The following is a 14,338-nucleotide window of genomic DNA, read 5'->3' on the forward strand; positions in this document are numbered from 1 at the left end:
TCTGAAAATTTCGGTATAGGTCCATCTTATCATGCTGAACAATTTTACTCCCACCCTGATTTGAGCTAAACACAGCTGTCTTTGAGTTATTTGCTTAATTCTACAATTTAATCCCTATGGTCTATATTTTGTAATGGTGGCCATGTTTTTTGCCAGATCAAAAATCCCCATACAAGGATTGTTAAAAATACCATAAGGAACATTCATGCAAAGTTACAATCTATGGAGTAATTTGAGAGAAGATGTTTGAAAAAAATCTACGGATGAATTGATGGCAAGAGCCTTTTGGCCTTTTGGTCATAGATTACTTGATACTGTAGATAGATTAACTTGCACCAGTTCAGGAATATAAAGAGAATGGTTATGGTGAATATGTCAGACACAATAAACCCACAAGGATGAAAAATGTCAGCTGAAGCCACCCAATGGGTCTTCAATGAACTACAAGGAAATCCTGGCACCACTGGGCAGGCTACAACTGGCTGCCCAACTTACTAAAGTAACAAATTTTTCAGTCACAAAAGAATATTTAGTTTAGTTACAGTAATACAATTCAAACAAGGACAAAAATTTCTCATTAGAACATTGATTAGATTTGCCCATAATGCTTTTTTTGTGAGCAAAAATCTGCAATTATAATTGAAAAAAAATCATGCATTCTTAATGGTGGCAAACAGCAAAATTTGGTGTGCTCCTGATATTATTGATGTGACTTTATTGAATGCACCTTCAAATTTTATGCTATTTTTTCACACAATTCTTAACTTCAAAGCAACAAAAGTGTCATAAAATTCTCCAGTACCTTTGTTAAAAAAGCAATTTTTTTTTTCATAAGAGACTTTAGTTTAATGTTTGTTTTTGGAATATTTCATGCTTGAATCGATCATAAAAATTTAGAAAAAAGTGGTAGAAAAATCTACAATTCTATGTTATTCCTATGTAAATTTCCCATCAATATCAACATTTTTAAAGGTCAAATATCAAAAAAAAATCAATTTATGACCCCATATTATATTCTGATGTAATTTGTGGTCAAGATTAAAGGCACAAGAGGTCATTGTGTGAAAAAAAGTTGGCCCTGATAATATCTTTCCTGAACGATTAACTTTCAATTTTCCCTGATTTTTTTCCTTAAGAGTCTCTCTGACCAAAGATCTAAAAATTAATACTTGTAAATGATAGTAACTGCAATTGAATTTTCTTTTTGCCTTCAAAAACAAATTTCAACTCCCACAAGTTCAGTGTATCATATATTCCTAAATATATGAACAACTACACATAATGTTCTAACTACTTAAAAAGTTTCTTGACATTTTGTGCAGTAGTTTGTTGTTATAAACGTGTGTTGGACAGACAGACAGACAGACAAGCAGATGGACAGATGGACAGACATACATACAGTACAAAAACCAAAGTTCTCCCCACCAAAGTAAGGGGGAGACATAATCTGTCTATTTTCAACATATGAATGGGAGCACATATATAGTTTTGCTTTATGCCTTTTCCATAGGTATTCACCATCTTTGTCTAATAATCAACCTGATATATTGCTAAGCTAAATGAATGTGGTCTTTTTGGGGAAAATAGAAAAAAAAATTACTTACTTATTTTGTTTCCAATTGTAGTATAACTATAAGAACATTCAAAGCAGTACATATGTTCTCATCTATTTACTGCTTAAAAGGTAAGTTTGTTACCTTACATTCATGTTTATATTAATTGGTTAATTGACTTGGACACAATATTCTGAATATAAGCCAACCAGTTGTTACTGTACCTCCTTTATTCTACATCACAATAATTAAGTGTAAGTGTTTGTATGAATCAGGCAAAATGGGAAAAATTCAGAAACATGCATGTCATAAACGAGCTGACAATGAAATATCACTCTATTTGAAGAGACAATTATTGCACCACTAGCTTTGTGCAAAAAATTTTCAATAGAATCTTAAGAAAAATGAGGTTTATGATAGAGTTATCTGCCCTTGAAATGTTCATTTTCAGTACATTTCAATGAAATTGTAACTCAATGGTCCAGCATGATATGGAAAATCATGTCTGTTTTCCTTGATTCTGATGGTGCAAATAGTCAAATTACACTAACAAAATGATGGGTTTTTTCATACCATGTTTTGCCAACTGCCTGATTCTGACAGAGACGGACACATAAAGGCAAAACAAAATATATATACCTTCTCCACAATCCAGGTGTAACCAAAGTATGACCAAATCTCATAGCAGAAGTCTGGAACTCTTGGGTTATACCAGGGTGTACAGTTGGATCATATGCTATAAAATATAATTTGCAGCTTGAGCTATTTCAGTCTTTCAATCAATCTTTAACATAAATCTATGGCCACCTTTTTTTCTAATATTCTAACAATTAGCAGCTAATCATCAGACAAGATTTTTTCAAAGTTACAGAAACAGAAAATATACCCTTGCTTAAATACTGAGAAATAAACTTTATACATGTACCTCAGAGCAAATTATGAAGTTAGTTTTCATTTAAGTTTCTACACTGGTTTCTCCAATTCACCAAAATATAGTTTGACAGTAAAAAGAATTTAGCAGCTTATAAGACCCTTACTACAAGAATTACCTTCAAATGGATGCTGTCCTCTTATATCAAAGAATGTAGTGTTATCATTTTCAATAGACAACCATCGTGGTAGCCAGTCATAGAATGTGATTTTCTTGAAAATAGAAAAAGAAAAATACAAAAACAAGGAATTTTATATCTTTTTCATGATAAATCGAACCAAGTAAGTTACCAAATAACAACTACTTTAGTTAGTACATTTAACATAATTCTTTTAAGTCACACACATGTAGGTCAGTCTTGAAATATACATACTTAGCTGGTAATGATCTATATGTTGGAATTACTCATTTAAAAAAAGAACAACTTGAGGAATTCCAATAGACCATTTACATATTCGCCCTTTACATCCAATCTTATGGAAACTGGTTTACAGTTTTATAATAGACAATAGAAAAATATCTTCAGGGGCAGATCCAGGATTTTAGATTGGGGGAGGGGGGTGCACAGTTAAAATTTGGCTGAGCAGAGGGAGGCAAAAACTTTTTTGAGGTTAAATTTTTGAAATATTCTTCTAGAGTGGGTGCAATGTAGATATTTTTTGGGGTAAAATTAGCGAGAAATTAAAGTTTCAAACTAAAACTGCCTAAATCTACTCGACAACCCATGCTTTGCAAATTTTAGGGGAGCGCACACCCGCTACACCCACCTGAATCCACCCCTGATCAAATTTGAAGGCTACAAGAACAGTGAAAATTATGTGGAAATACATCTCGGAACATATAAATATCTGAAATGCTTCTATGATGTATGTATCAATTGATAATTCTTTGCTGTAATGGAATCAAGTTTCTATTCCCTTGGCTGTCATTTCAATGTCTCCCAATCTTATGCCTGTTGACCCCAGTTAATCTAAATATAATTGAAGAACTTTTCAAGAATGGAAGTGAAAGTGAAAGTGAAAGTTTTCTATTGTGTTATATCAGGTTATTTTATTTCTATCGTTTGTGATAAATATATTGTGTGTAAGAACCATTCAATTTTATGCTATTTTCAACATAGCAAAAGATCTTAAATACAGACACTGTAATGTGTGTATGTAAATGTCCCTCATGTAAGGACCAAATAAAACATACCTGATACGTTCCAACAACCATTTTTCTTGCTTGATTAAAAATCCTTTCATCAAATCTAACAAGGTCTTCCTCAGACGTCCAGCCATGTTCAACAGCAGTCTTGTTGGCATAATAGTTATGCCACCTGAACCACATGACCCCAAATGACAACAAAAAAGGGTTCTCAAATCCTCTAGGGTTACCAAGTCCTAAAACACAGATAATACAATTTCTTCTTGTTTCCTTTAAATCTTGAAGATGTTGAAAGTCAATTGTTATTTATATTTAATCCTGTCCAAAATGTGTTCAAACATTCAACGATATCAACTTCCAAAGATAAGTTCACAAAAAGAAATTGCTTTCTTCTTAATACGCACAAATTTATGGTAGCTGAATGTATTTGAAGTCCCTGTGTAAAAGAAAGGGCAAAACAATAAAATGAAATCATACAAAACACATCCTATCATCATATTGGTTTTTACAATCGAAATTCAAAACTTTAACACTTACTCCAGAAACGATTTACTCCACGAAGTCTTGTTTCCCTAGTAGTCTCCCTTGGGTTTGGTGGGTTGGCATATGGTAACCTGATATTGTTGATGGCAGGTAAACTGCTAGTGATTGGATGGGGTTTATCATTCAATGCCAGCAGACGACCACCTTTAAATTCTCGAATGGCATCTGTCCAGGCTTTAGCTGGTCCATACATCAGTTGTCCATCAAGGAAAGGGGTAATCTCAGTTATCTAAAGGACAAGAAATTACCAATGTAACATTTCCTGTCAATGCTTTAATGGAACAAACAAATAAAAAAAAGTGGTCTAGTCAAATGAGAATTTGACAAACCATGAAACTTCATACCCATATATAAAAGTACAACATACTTAAACTATGAACCTGTTGGTTTCTGTGTAGTAGCAAAAGCTAAACCAGACCAATACATGTGTGGACCTGTGTCACCATCAAATATTTGTCACTGTCTTCAATTTGTAAATAAACACTATAAAGCAAATTAAAAGAATATGAAGTAGGTAACAAATTTCCATGTGTAATGTCCTAATGATAGCATATACAGCTGAAAAAATGGCTAAGTTCAACATGTTAAAAATGTAGGAAAAAATCAATCTCATTTCCCTGTAATAGGAGGTGCATATTTTCAATGTGTATTTAATCACTGTGCACACTTAAAAGAACGATGGTTCAACACCTTTTGAGTTACAGATTACACAAAATAGGTACTTCTCACAACATAAAGTGAAAAAAAATGGGTAAGTTCAACATCTTATGAATGTAAGAAAAAAATTAATCCAATTTCTCCATAATAAAAGGTGCATACCTTAACATGTTGTATCTAATCACTGTGCAGAGTTGGAATAACATTGGTTTAATACTTTTTGAGTTACAGATTACACTAAGTGAAAGCCCATTATGTGACAGAAAGACCGAGTGGAGAGGCCACTAGACCTGTGTCACTGTTGGTGTAACAGATTAAAACAGGAAATTCCACTCAGTGGTGTAGAAGAAATAGGATACTCCTTCAGGGAACAGAAGAAAGGAAGTGCAGACAGAAGGAAGGACAGGCACTCCTGCCACAATATACTCCCAACTTCGTAAAAAGGGAGGGGGATAAAATAAGTACTTGTTGTCTAGGATTGTTTGGTGATTGACCAGTTCTAAAATCATATCTGGATCTCAAAAATGGCAGCTGTACTCCTCCTTTGCCTTCAGGATCATAAAGGTCATGACCTTTAGGTACTTGTATGTTTTCAAATTCTCTTGGGCAACCTGGTCTCTGGGAATCCATCATCTCTTCAACAACTTGTTGTCCTGTAAAAAAAACCAAAATGTTCCTTCACTTTTCCAAATCTTTGCCCACTTTTTGGTAATTTTCAGATGAAAGTATAGAAATTAATGGAAAAAGAAGCAGACAAAATAAAGCAGTTATTTCATTTTGCAAGTTAAAGCAAATACAAAAACATCAAACAAAATGTCCATGGAAGTTGAACCCTCAATAGTTGGGACAAGAATGGACAGAACATTCAAACTTGATACAGCTCCTAATTTCAATGTTTGACAAGATTTTGGCCAGATAAAAATTAGCAGTTAAACATATGAAATAAACAATTTCTACAAAGCAGAAAAAAAAATTCTTACCCCCTTTTGGTACTTAATTACTAATACCTCCCATTTGCAGTCTTTAGTAGTACAATTTCATAGAGATCCATACACTTTTACTCAAGCTACTGAGATGACAAGGCTGCTATATCATTATATTACCCCATGTTATTTGTGGTCTAAATATAAAGTTAGGCTGTGCCAATGAGGGTTGGAGCTACTTGTACTCAAATAACAAATTTGACTTAAGCGATAACTTCACCACTATGTTGTCATATTGTAGATATCTTGACCAACAAGAATCGGCAAGACCTCCTTCATGGAGTCGTTCATGTTTTGACTGCGAATCTACATATGTAGGGGATCAGTAACGTGCTGTCCCTATAATACTACAGAGCCCTGACAAAATGCTGATTGATTGATTGATTATTGGGGTTTAACGCCCGAGCAGCAATATTTCAGCTATATTCAGGCAAACAAAATGCTGAAAACCATATCTAAACATTAAAACTTTTTCATCTTCTTTGGTAAAACAAAATGGGCAAACTAAAGTTATCAAACACTGTCTAAATCATAGCAAATTGCAATTTACACAATACAAAATCAAATATAAATAATCAAAAATAACCTCTGAGAGATGTTGCCATTTTAAAATATTGATGTAGAGGAGGTTGAAGTACTATTAAAACTGTAAGTCCTTCTAACTTCATTATTGAAAGAGAAGATTTTCACATTTCTTACATAGAGAACAACATACCATAGTAAGTCATCATAGCATTTCTTCCTCTAGTGGATCCTAATCCCATAGGTCCTCTCAGTGTAGCTGTACTCAGGTCAAATGGATTAGGTCTGGTAGGTCCAGCCATATGGTACACGCCATCGGCATATCCAACTTTACTCTTACGTAGCAAGTGGGTGTCTTTTAAAAATAAAGGAAAATCAAGTCTTACACTTAAAAAATAAAAGATTAACTTTTGAAACAAAGATCTCAGATTTTCATTTAAAAAAATGTGATAGAATGGTACACCTGCATTGTAGCATGTAGCAAATTATTGACATGGCTATAAGGACTAATTCTTTACCAAACTGCCATTTCACAAAAAAGTCTAAGGTTAGATCCTTATTGAAAACAGTACATTCTGCGAGTTAATAATGCTCTTGCATTACAAAAATTTCAAAAGGCAGTATGCAAATCAACAGCACTCACATCAAATTTTGATAAGATAATGATATAATAAATTAAATGGATAAAGTTCTAACTACTCACCAACAGCCCCCCAATCAGGGTTGATAAGATTATTATACCAGCCATCTAATGGATGAAGTTCTGGATCAGGCTCTTCCTCTTCCTGGCAACCTGATAATTATTAAAGAATAATCAAGGGAACCAAGGTGATCGCGGTAATCAAAAGAATGTAATCCAGGGACAAAGACCAGACATGGAAAACAGACATACACAATAAGGAACATGAAGTAACTAAAATCATACATACAAAGTGACAAAATAGTACACTAAAAACTGGGAGCATGGACCAGATGCACCGGCAGGGTCAGCCTCCTCTGCTTTTCTAGAAACCCCTGCCAAGTTGCTCATAAAAATTCATGTCTAGGGTAGACAAACGAGGAAAAGAAAACTAGGACACATTGAATAAATTAGTTTTCATGGCGCAGACCAATACACCATAACGATCCACGAGTTCATGATGACAACCATAAAACTTCTGTAGTGATGACTTCAATCTTGTAGCAACAGAAGCCTATATGTTAGAGTTATAGCGCAATACAAAAAGTCAGCGTAGCTTCGGCAAGCTCTGGCATAACATATGAGTTGTGATATGAACACTCCATATGCAGGTGCTGAAGGGATGTTGCCACAGATGAAAGGAAAGTTGACAATTCTGAATGAAAAATCGTCACATTTGTCGTAAAGTTTGGTCAATAGTTTTCCTTTACCATTGATTTTTAAGTGTAGGTCAAGATGTGAGGCTGACTTCACAGTTTCTGTAATATCCTTTATCTCAAGTTCTTTGGGGTAGATGCGATATATCAAATCCCCGAAAAAAATTGAATCAAAGCTCACTTTTTAGTTTAGTCTCCTGGGACAAAAGAATAGTGCTAAAGCAGTACTGAGCTTGTCATAAAAGGCGACTAAGAGTTCTTAGAAATCTGGCCAGTGGTTGAATGCTCAGCCCACAGAGCTGTTAAGATGGGTACCCTGATGGCTGAATAGAGTATGGTAACCCTCTCTTTGGAGGTTGTCAGGCTATAAGAGGATATCCTGACAGCTAACCATAGTGAATTCTTGCTTTTTAATGCTGTTTATACTATATACAATGTTATAGACCAATGTTAAGTCTTTATAGATTCTGTTTGTCACAGCATAACCGCTCTATATTGTAAAATTTTGTAAAGGCTCTGTTTGTAACCGTTGTTGGTTACGCTCACCCCTATATTGCTTTATATGTCACCAGTGACAAAATGCATGCAAACTAAATTAACACCCCGAAATCAGGACATATCTTGCAAGAGAGTGAGCAGTAAACCTAAATTTACAAATTGTGGATCTGTCAGATTTAAATGTAAGCAGGTCTGCATCCCTACCTACCAACCCTACAAAATTTCAGAGCAGTGATCGGAAACACAGTATTATTTTTTTATCGGCCTTAAAAGCTTTGGGATACCTACAATACCGACTCCCGCATTACGAATTCCTATGAGTATGAAAGGCTAAAAATTGAAAGCAAAATGGTACGTGATAGACAAGATACTTTGAGCCTAAAGATGAGGCTTAGGCTAGCGAGTTGTCTGTGAACTGGTCACTATTTTGTGGATTTTAACGTTTGGGGACTGCAGCAAATAGATATGTGAGATTCCAATACACGGTTGAGGGGGGGGGAGGGGGGTAACTTAACAGGTAAAAAGGTACGGGTGTGCCCAACCATTCATATAGGCTATTCTGATATATATATATATGTAATGCATTTATGTAACCCATTCATATTAATCCCTTTTGGGATTCAGTGTTCGTAGCTATTTTCTGATTTGGCGGCCAAATCAGAAAATAGCTACGTACGGACACTAGTACTGATTCCCAGAAGGGATTACTATTCATATATATTCATACCGTTTATCAGTATTTATATGTTTACATATCACAGTTTGATGCGGATCAGAACATATGACATTGTATCTATTAAGACTAAAGCTAATTGGATCCCTTCCGGCTTATCAGTCTTGAGTGTTAATCTTTATTTACTTTGATGATTTTAAAGATGATTTAATTGATGTCAAATCGGTAACCATGTGTAAATATATATGCTACTTAAAATTTTTAACCCCAATCACATATATACTGCAACCATCCTTTTCATGTATCATGATCACTAATAATAAAAAGGCAGACCTATATGGGCCGCACATCTGTATCTACCCATTGAACTGAAGTTACTTGTAATATTGAAATATCTAGATAGAAAATTACATCTAGATGAAAATAACGCTATTTTGACATGAACGGCCACTCATAGACGTTGACAGTGTTAGTATCTCATCTATAAGCTTAAATTACGTGCTGGGGCTCCTGCAGGCTCTTAACAAAAATATTACATCTTGAATAAATGATACTATTTGTGATAGTAATTTTCCAAACAGGCTTAAAGAAGCACAGGTTGTACTTTTATATAAAAATGTGATCCACAGGACAGGAAAAATTACCGTCCTGACAGTATTTTACCAACGATATCTAAGTTGTATGAAATGGTTCTGTCTGTTCAAATGACAAATTATTTTGAAAGCATTTTTCATTCTTTTTATGTGCTTTTAGAAAAGGTCATGGGTGTCAGACCACTTTGCTGAAGCTCCTTGAAGATTTGAAATCCGCACTTGATAAAAACCAGTATGTGGCAGCTATAATGGACCTTTCGAAAACTTGATTGTCTGCAACATGATATTTTTAAGTAAACTCTCTGCTTACGGGTGTGCCTCATTGCTCTATATTCAGACCTTGCTTTGTAACATATTTATAAATGATATATTTTGTTTTATTGAACAGGGAACTCTATATAATTATGCTGATGATAACACCTTGTCTTATGCTGATTATGACTTTAATAATTTAAAAACTGTATGCAAGCCAACCCTGAAAAAATTCAGGCATTTACTATTGGTAACAAAACTCATGATATGAGGCCTGTTTTTAATACTGAGTCAGCTGTAATAACCTATGATGATGTCAAATTACTTGGGGATCGATATAGACTATCAACTGACTTTCAGTCAACATATGAAAAATATATATCGTAAGCCTCACAGCAACTCAGTGTGCTTAAGCGCATTGGCTGCTACCTCTCCAAATTAAATTAACTTACCATATTTCGTAATTTTATTCTTTCGAACTTTAATTTTTATTCTTTGGCATGGCATTTTTGCACAAAAGTAATACTGCTAAATTGGAAAAAAAATACAAGCGAGAGCCTTGCGGTTTATATATGAAGACTATGAGAGTACATATGATGGCTTATTAGATAGAGCTTAAGAACCATCGCTTAAGATCAAAAGGATGACTTTACAATGGCTATAAAGTGTTTTAAGATTTTAAACAAACTGTCACCGCCATGTTTACAAGATCATTTTGTTTTTAAAAACTCAAATTATAATTTTAAATATTCAAATATTGTAGAGATACCAAGAGCTAGTACGAACAACTACTGATGGTAAGAACTTTTTAATATGCTGCAGCTGTTTTATGGAATGACCTACCCGATGATTTTAGAAAAATATCAAATTTAATCCATTGAAAAACATTATAATATCTTGGGATGGAAAGAACTATAAATGCACGGCATGTGCTGACTCCATCTAGGTAATTTTGAATGTTTATATATACTTTGTTTTGCTTTAACGCTTTTGTATTGCTTTTATCACCTCAGTTTTTTTTTTAAATTGCTTTTAGTTCTAGTACTATTTCTCATCAGCTCTTATCATCTTATCTCTGTAACTATATGTCTCTGCTATCAGCAAGACCTGATGAATCCAAAAAATATAGCTGAGGTGAAATATATTTGTACTTTAATCCACTCTGCCTAACTGATAACTATTTGAAGACATTACATCTGAAATTGAAGATATTTTTTGTTGAACTTAGCGAGCTTATGTAATAAAACTCCGAGTGGATCCCCAACGTACTTGTATTTATTCGAAAATTAAGAACTCGGGCAAAACCATCCATCACAAGTTGGACGTCGGATCGTCTTCGAACCCTGGATCTTCAAGCAATAGGCGAGCTCTCACTCAAATATGTGCACCCGTATGAAGACGACTTTAGCTGCATGTATTATTTGATAGTATTAGGATCAAGTGTCTCTGGGTGGATCGTTAGGGTGGCAAGATGCTTGAGCCAGGGACTTATCTAATATTTGCTCCAAGGGCGGATCCAGAGATTGTGAAAGTGGAGTTCATGCTATATAACTTGGACGAAATTTACAATTTTTTTTAACATAAGAGGATTCAGACCTAGGGAAACAGATGGTCGAGCGAAGGTAAAAAAAAAGGACAGTTTTGTGAAAAATCAAGACATCCGATGCAAAAATGATTAAATGTTTATTTTGTTACCAAATTTTAGCCAGACGTAGGCTTTGTACGCCTTCCTACTCCTGAGCTCCATAAAGATGTGGACCTTCCTATATATACTAGTAAATGAAAGTATGAAAATCGATATGTATTATCAAGACAGACCTTGAAATTGATAAAAAGGGTCCGATCTAGAATTTTGCAAATGGAAGGGGTCCAAGCTATCATATATCATTCACTTGTCTTTAAATCTTGCAAACAACAACAACAACGACAAAAGTGAGTCCATCTTTTATACAGCTCTACAATACTCGACATTGAGCTTGTTGATATACATGCTCGAGAAACCCCGTTTCCTCTTAGGAGGAGATTAAATTATTTTTACCGTCAATTTAATGCTATGAAAACCCAAAATATGTGAATAAAGAATCATAGAAGGAAATGAACTTTGTGATTGAATTGTTTGCCAAGTATTGTTTATTGAAAATTTTATGTTGTTAGTGAATGCCTAATTCACGTAGAGATCGATGGTAAAGAAAAACTATTGATGAAACTTTACGACAAACGTGATGACTTTTCATTCCAAATTGTCAACTTTCCTTTCATCCCTTCAGCACATGCGTAGGGAGTTTTTATATCAACACTTCTGGAGCAGGGTTGTTATGCTGCAGAATTGAAATCATCACTTAAGAAATTTTATGATCGTCATCATGAACTTGAGTATCATTACGGTGTATCCATCTGCACCAAAACAACTGATTTGCTCAACGTGTCATAGTTTTCCTTGTCCATTTTCGTCTACCCCGGACTTTTTATGAGCAACTCGGCGGGTTTTTCTAGAAAAGCAGAGGACGGTGCACCTGGTCCATACATGTTTTTAGTGGAGTCCGAGTTGCCCATTTACTTTTGTTACTTTGTATGTATTATTTAAGTAACTTTATGTTCTTTGTTGTGTTTGCCTGTTTACCATGTTTGGTCTTTGTCCCTGGATTACAATCTTTTGATTTTCGCTAGAATCTTGACTCCTTTGATTACTCTTTCAAATCCAAAGGATGTGGACATTTGGAAAAACTGCATGTTATTCGAAAACAATTCCACTATCTGAATGCAAATCGAGTACAGATAATCCAGTATCACCATACGTATAGGGAATGATTTGATTCCCCAAGCCCTTCTGCCTTTTCTTGACATCTTGCGGTAGCCACATGTAAGGCAAATGACTTTATAAGAATATGACCATTTTTTCAAATAGTTTGGATATCATTTCAAATACACGCCCGATGCACACTACTTAGGTGACAATATTTTAACCTACATGCCATTTTTCTGTTAAGTCGGTGATTGTTTTGTGCTAAAACTATCTTCCTGTTCTATGAAACAGGAAGAAAAAAAAAAATAAAACAAAATAGACAAAAACCCCAAAATTGTAAATCTCCAATATATGCGAGGAAACTATTTAACTTGAAAAAAAAACCAAAAACAAAAACTTAATCAACCAAACACTATTTGTCTTACCTTTCTGTTAAAAAAATAATTGGTCTTTTTACTTTTCGTTGTCGATGTAAAGAATTGGAAAGCATTTTTTATATATATACCAGAAACAAAAGCGAACGACATTTAGTTACACGGTCACCAGTGGTTTTTTTTTTTAATATAGATTTTAGTTTAAGTTAACTTTGAAAATAACAATGATTGTATAATTAAGTGAAATCAATTGAAGTGACTTTTGAAAGAATGTTCTGGTTACATGCGCCTGTTTCAATAGCAGTCAACTATATATTGTTCACTCTGTGAAACAAGAGACTGTCCCGTGCGAGTGTGTGTAATAAAGGCAAAATTGTGTCTTTTCGATTGTTGACTCTCTTATGTCAGTTTTATGTCAGAGATACACAAAATTCATGGTAAATCCGAACACGGTATAATACAACGCGGCTCGTAATCGCACAAGTGATGAATCTTAAAAAGAACTAAGAGGTTAGATGCAGTTTCGGTAACAAAAAAGACTTTCCTGCAAAAAAAAAAAACTTATGAAACTCACCGACTGAAAACACCAGGAGAATAAGAACGACTCCAATTGACAGATCCATTGCAGCTCATACCCGGTGAACCAACGCTTGTTACGATGTCTGAGTGAATCTTTTCCGCTTTTGTGATTCAACTGACAAACAATAACGGAAAACAACACTTTAATAGTCTTATCAAACTTATAAAACGTTATTTTGATATGTTTACAAACGGATTGGGCCTCTTAATCTAATTTGTAATGGCTCTTCTCCGGTCCATGCAATTATATCCAACACATCTTCTCCCTAATCTTGGTAAAGGTTGATTTTAAAAAAATCTGTTCGGGTTGTTTTAATTTTATACCAGGAGCAACATTCTTAGGATTTGTTGGCGTGGAAATTACGTAAACCGAAAGCTCGCTTGCACACCCTCTCTAATGACATGTCGGATTAGCCGCTAATACCTCCGCATTATACGTCCGAAAGAACACGGTCCTCTTTCAAACAACATATTCGAATAAATCCGGATATAATAATGTGCATGTATTTCGCATTTAATCTTTGTGTGTTCTGGTTTTGTATGGTTTGAAACAGTAAGCGTTTGTTTGTTTGTTGGAAACAGTAAGCGGACTGGAATGATACATACACGTATGAACGAAAAATTATATGCATGACTTTGACTGAAGTGCTGACATAAGACCGTTCATTAGTTATAAGGTTATTCAAAGACGGACGCTTTTTTTTTCTTTGCCTACCTCAAGAGGTTTTCACTTATTGAAAAATGTAGGTCACCATGGGCCTACTCAAAAGATGCTAGAGTACTACTTAAATACTTGTGATGACGAAAATCATGAGCCGTACAATAGACCCTTTTGTGGTTAGTTGGTGAGCATGCTCAATATACACTTCCACGAGGTAGGGCTTGGGTAGAACAAAGGAATTTTCCTCGCGGAAGTGTATATTGATCATGCTCTACGCATGCTCATCGACTACCCT

The 14,338-nt window shown here is 34.6% G+C and overlaps 1 protein-coding gene across 1 annotated transcript in view; it reads right to left on the reverse strand.

Annotated features, from left to right (window-relative positions):
* Nucleotides 1–13,510, reverse strand: part of LOC148621699 (dual oxidase 1-like) — a 40,491-nt gene extending 26,981 nt beyond the window's left edge. Inside the window, exons 1-8 of the mRNA XM_088576342.1 lie at nt 13,378–13,510; nt 7,039–7,128; nt 6,529–6,690; nt 5,296–5,483; nt 4,168–4,402; nt 3,679–3,866; nt 2,603–2,696; nt 2,193–2,289 (exon numbers count right to left, since the gene is read on the reverse strand). Coding sequence (XP_088432468.1) covers nt 2,193–2,289; nt 2,603–2,696; nt 3,679–3,866; nt 4,168–4,402; nt 5,296–5,483; nt 6,529–6,690; nt 7,039–7,128; nt 13,378–13,426 — 1,103 coding nt within the window. The 5' untranslated portion in view covers nt 13,427–13,510. The remainder of the gene's footprint in view (nt 1–2,192; nt 2,290–2,602; nt 2,697–3,678; nt 3,867–4,167; nt 4,403–5,295; nt 5,484–6,528; nt 6,691–7,038; nt 7,129–13,377) is intronic.
* Between the last annotated feature and the right edge of the window lie 828 nt (nt 13,511–14,338).

Source organism: Perna viridis, chromosome 3 (genome assembly GCF_037379345.1).
Source record: "Perna viridis isolate PV_CMFRI_1.1 ecotype Kerala chromosome 3, ASM3737934v1, whole genome shotgun sequence".
Classification (NCBI taxonomy): Eukaryota; Metazoa; Mollusca; class Bivalvia; order Mytilida; family Mytilidae; genus Perna; species Perna viridis.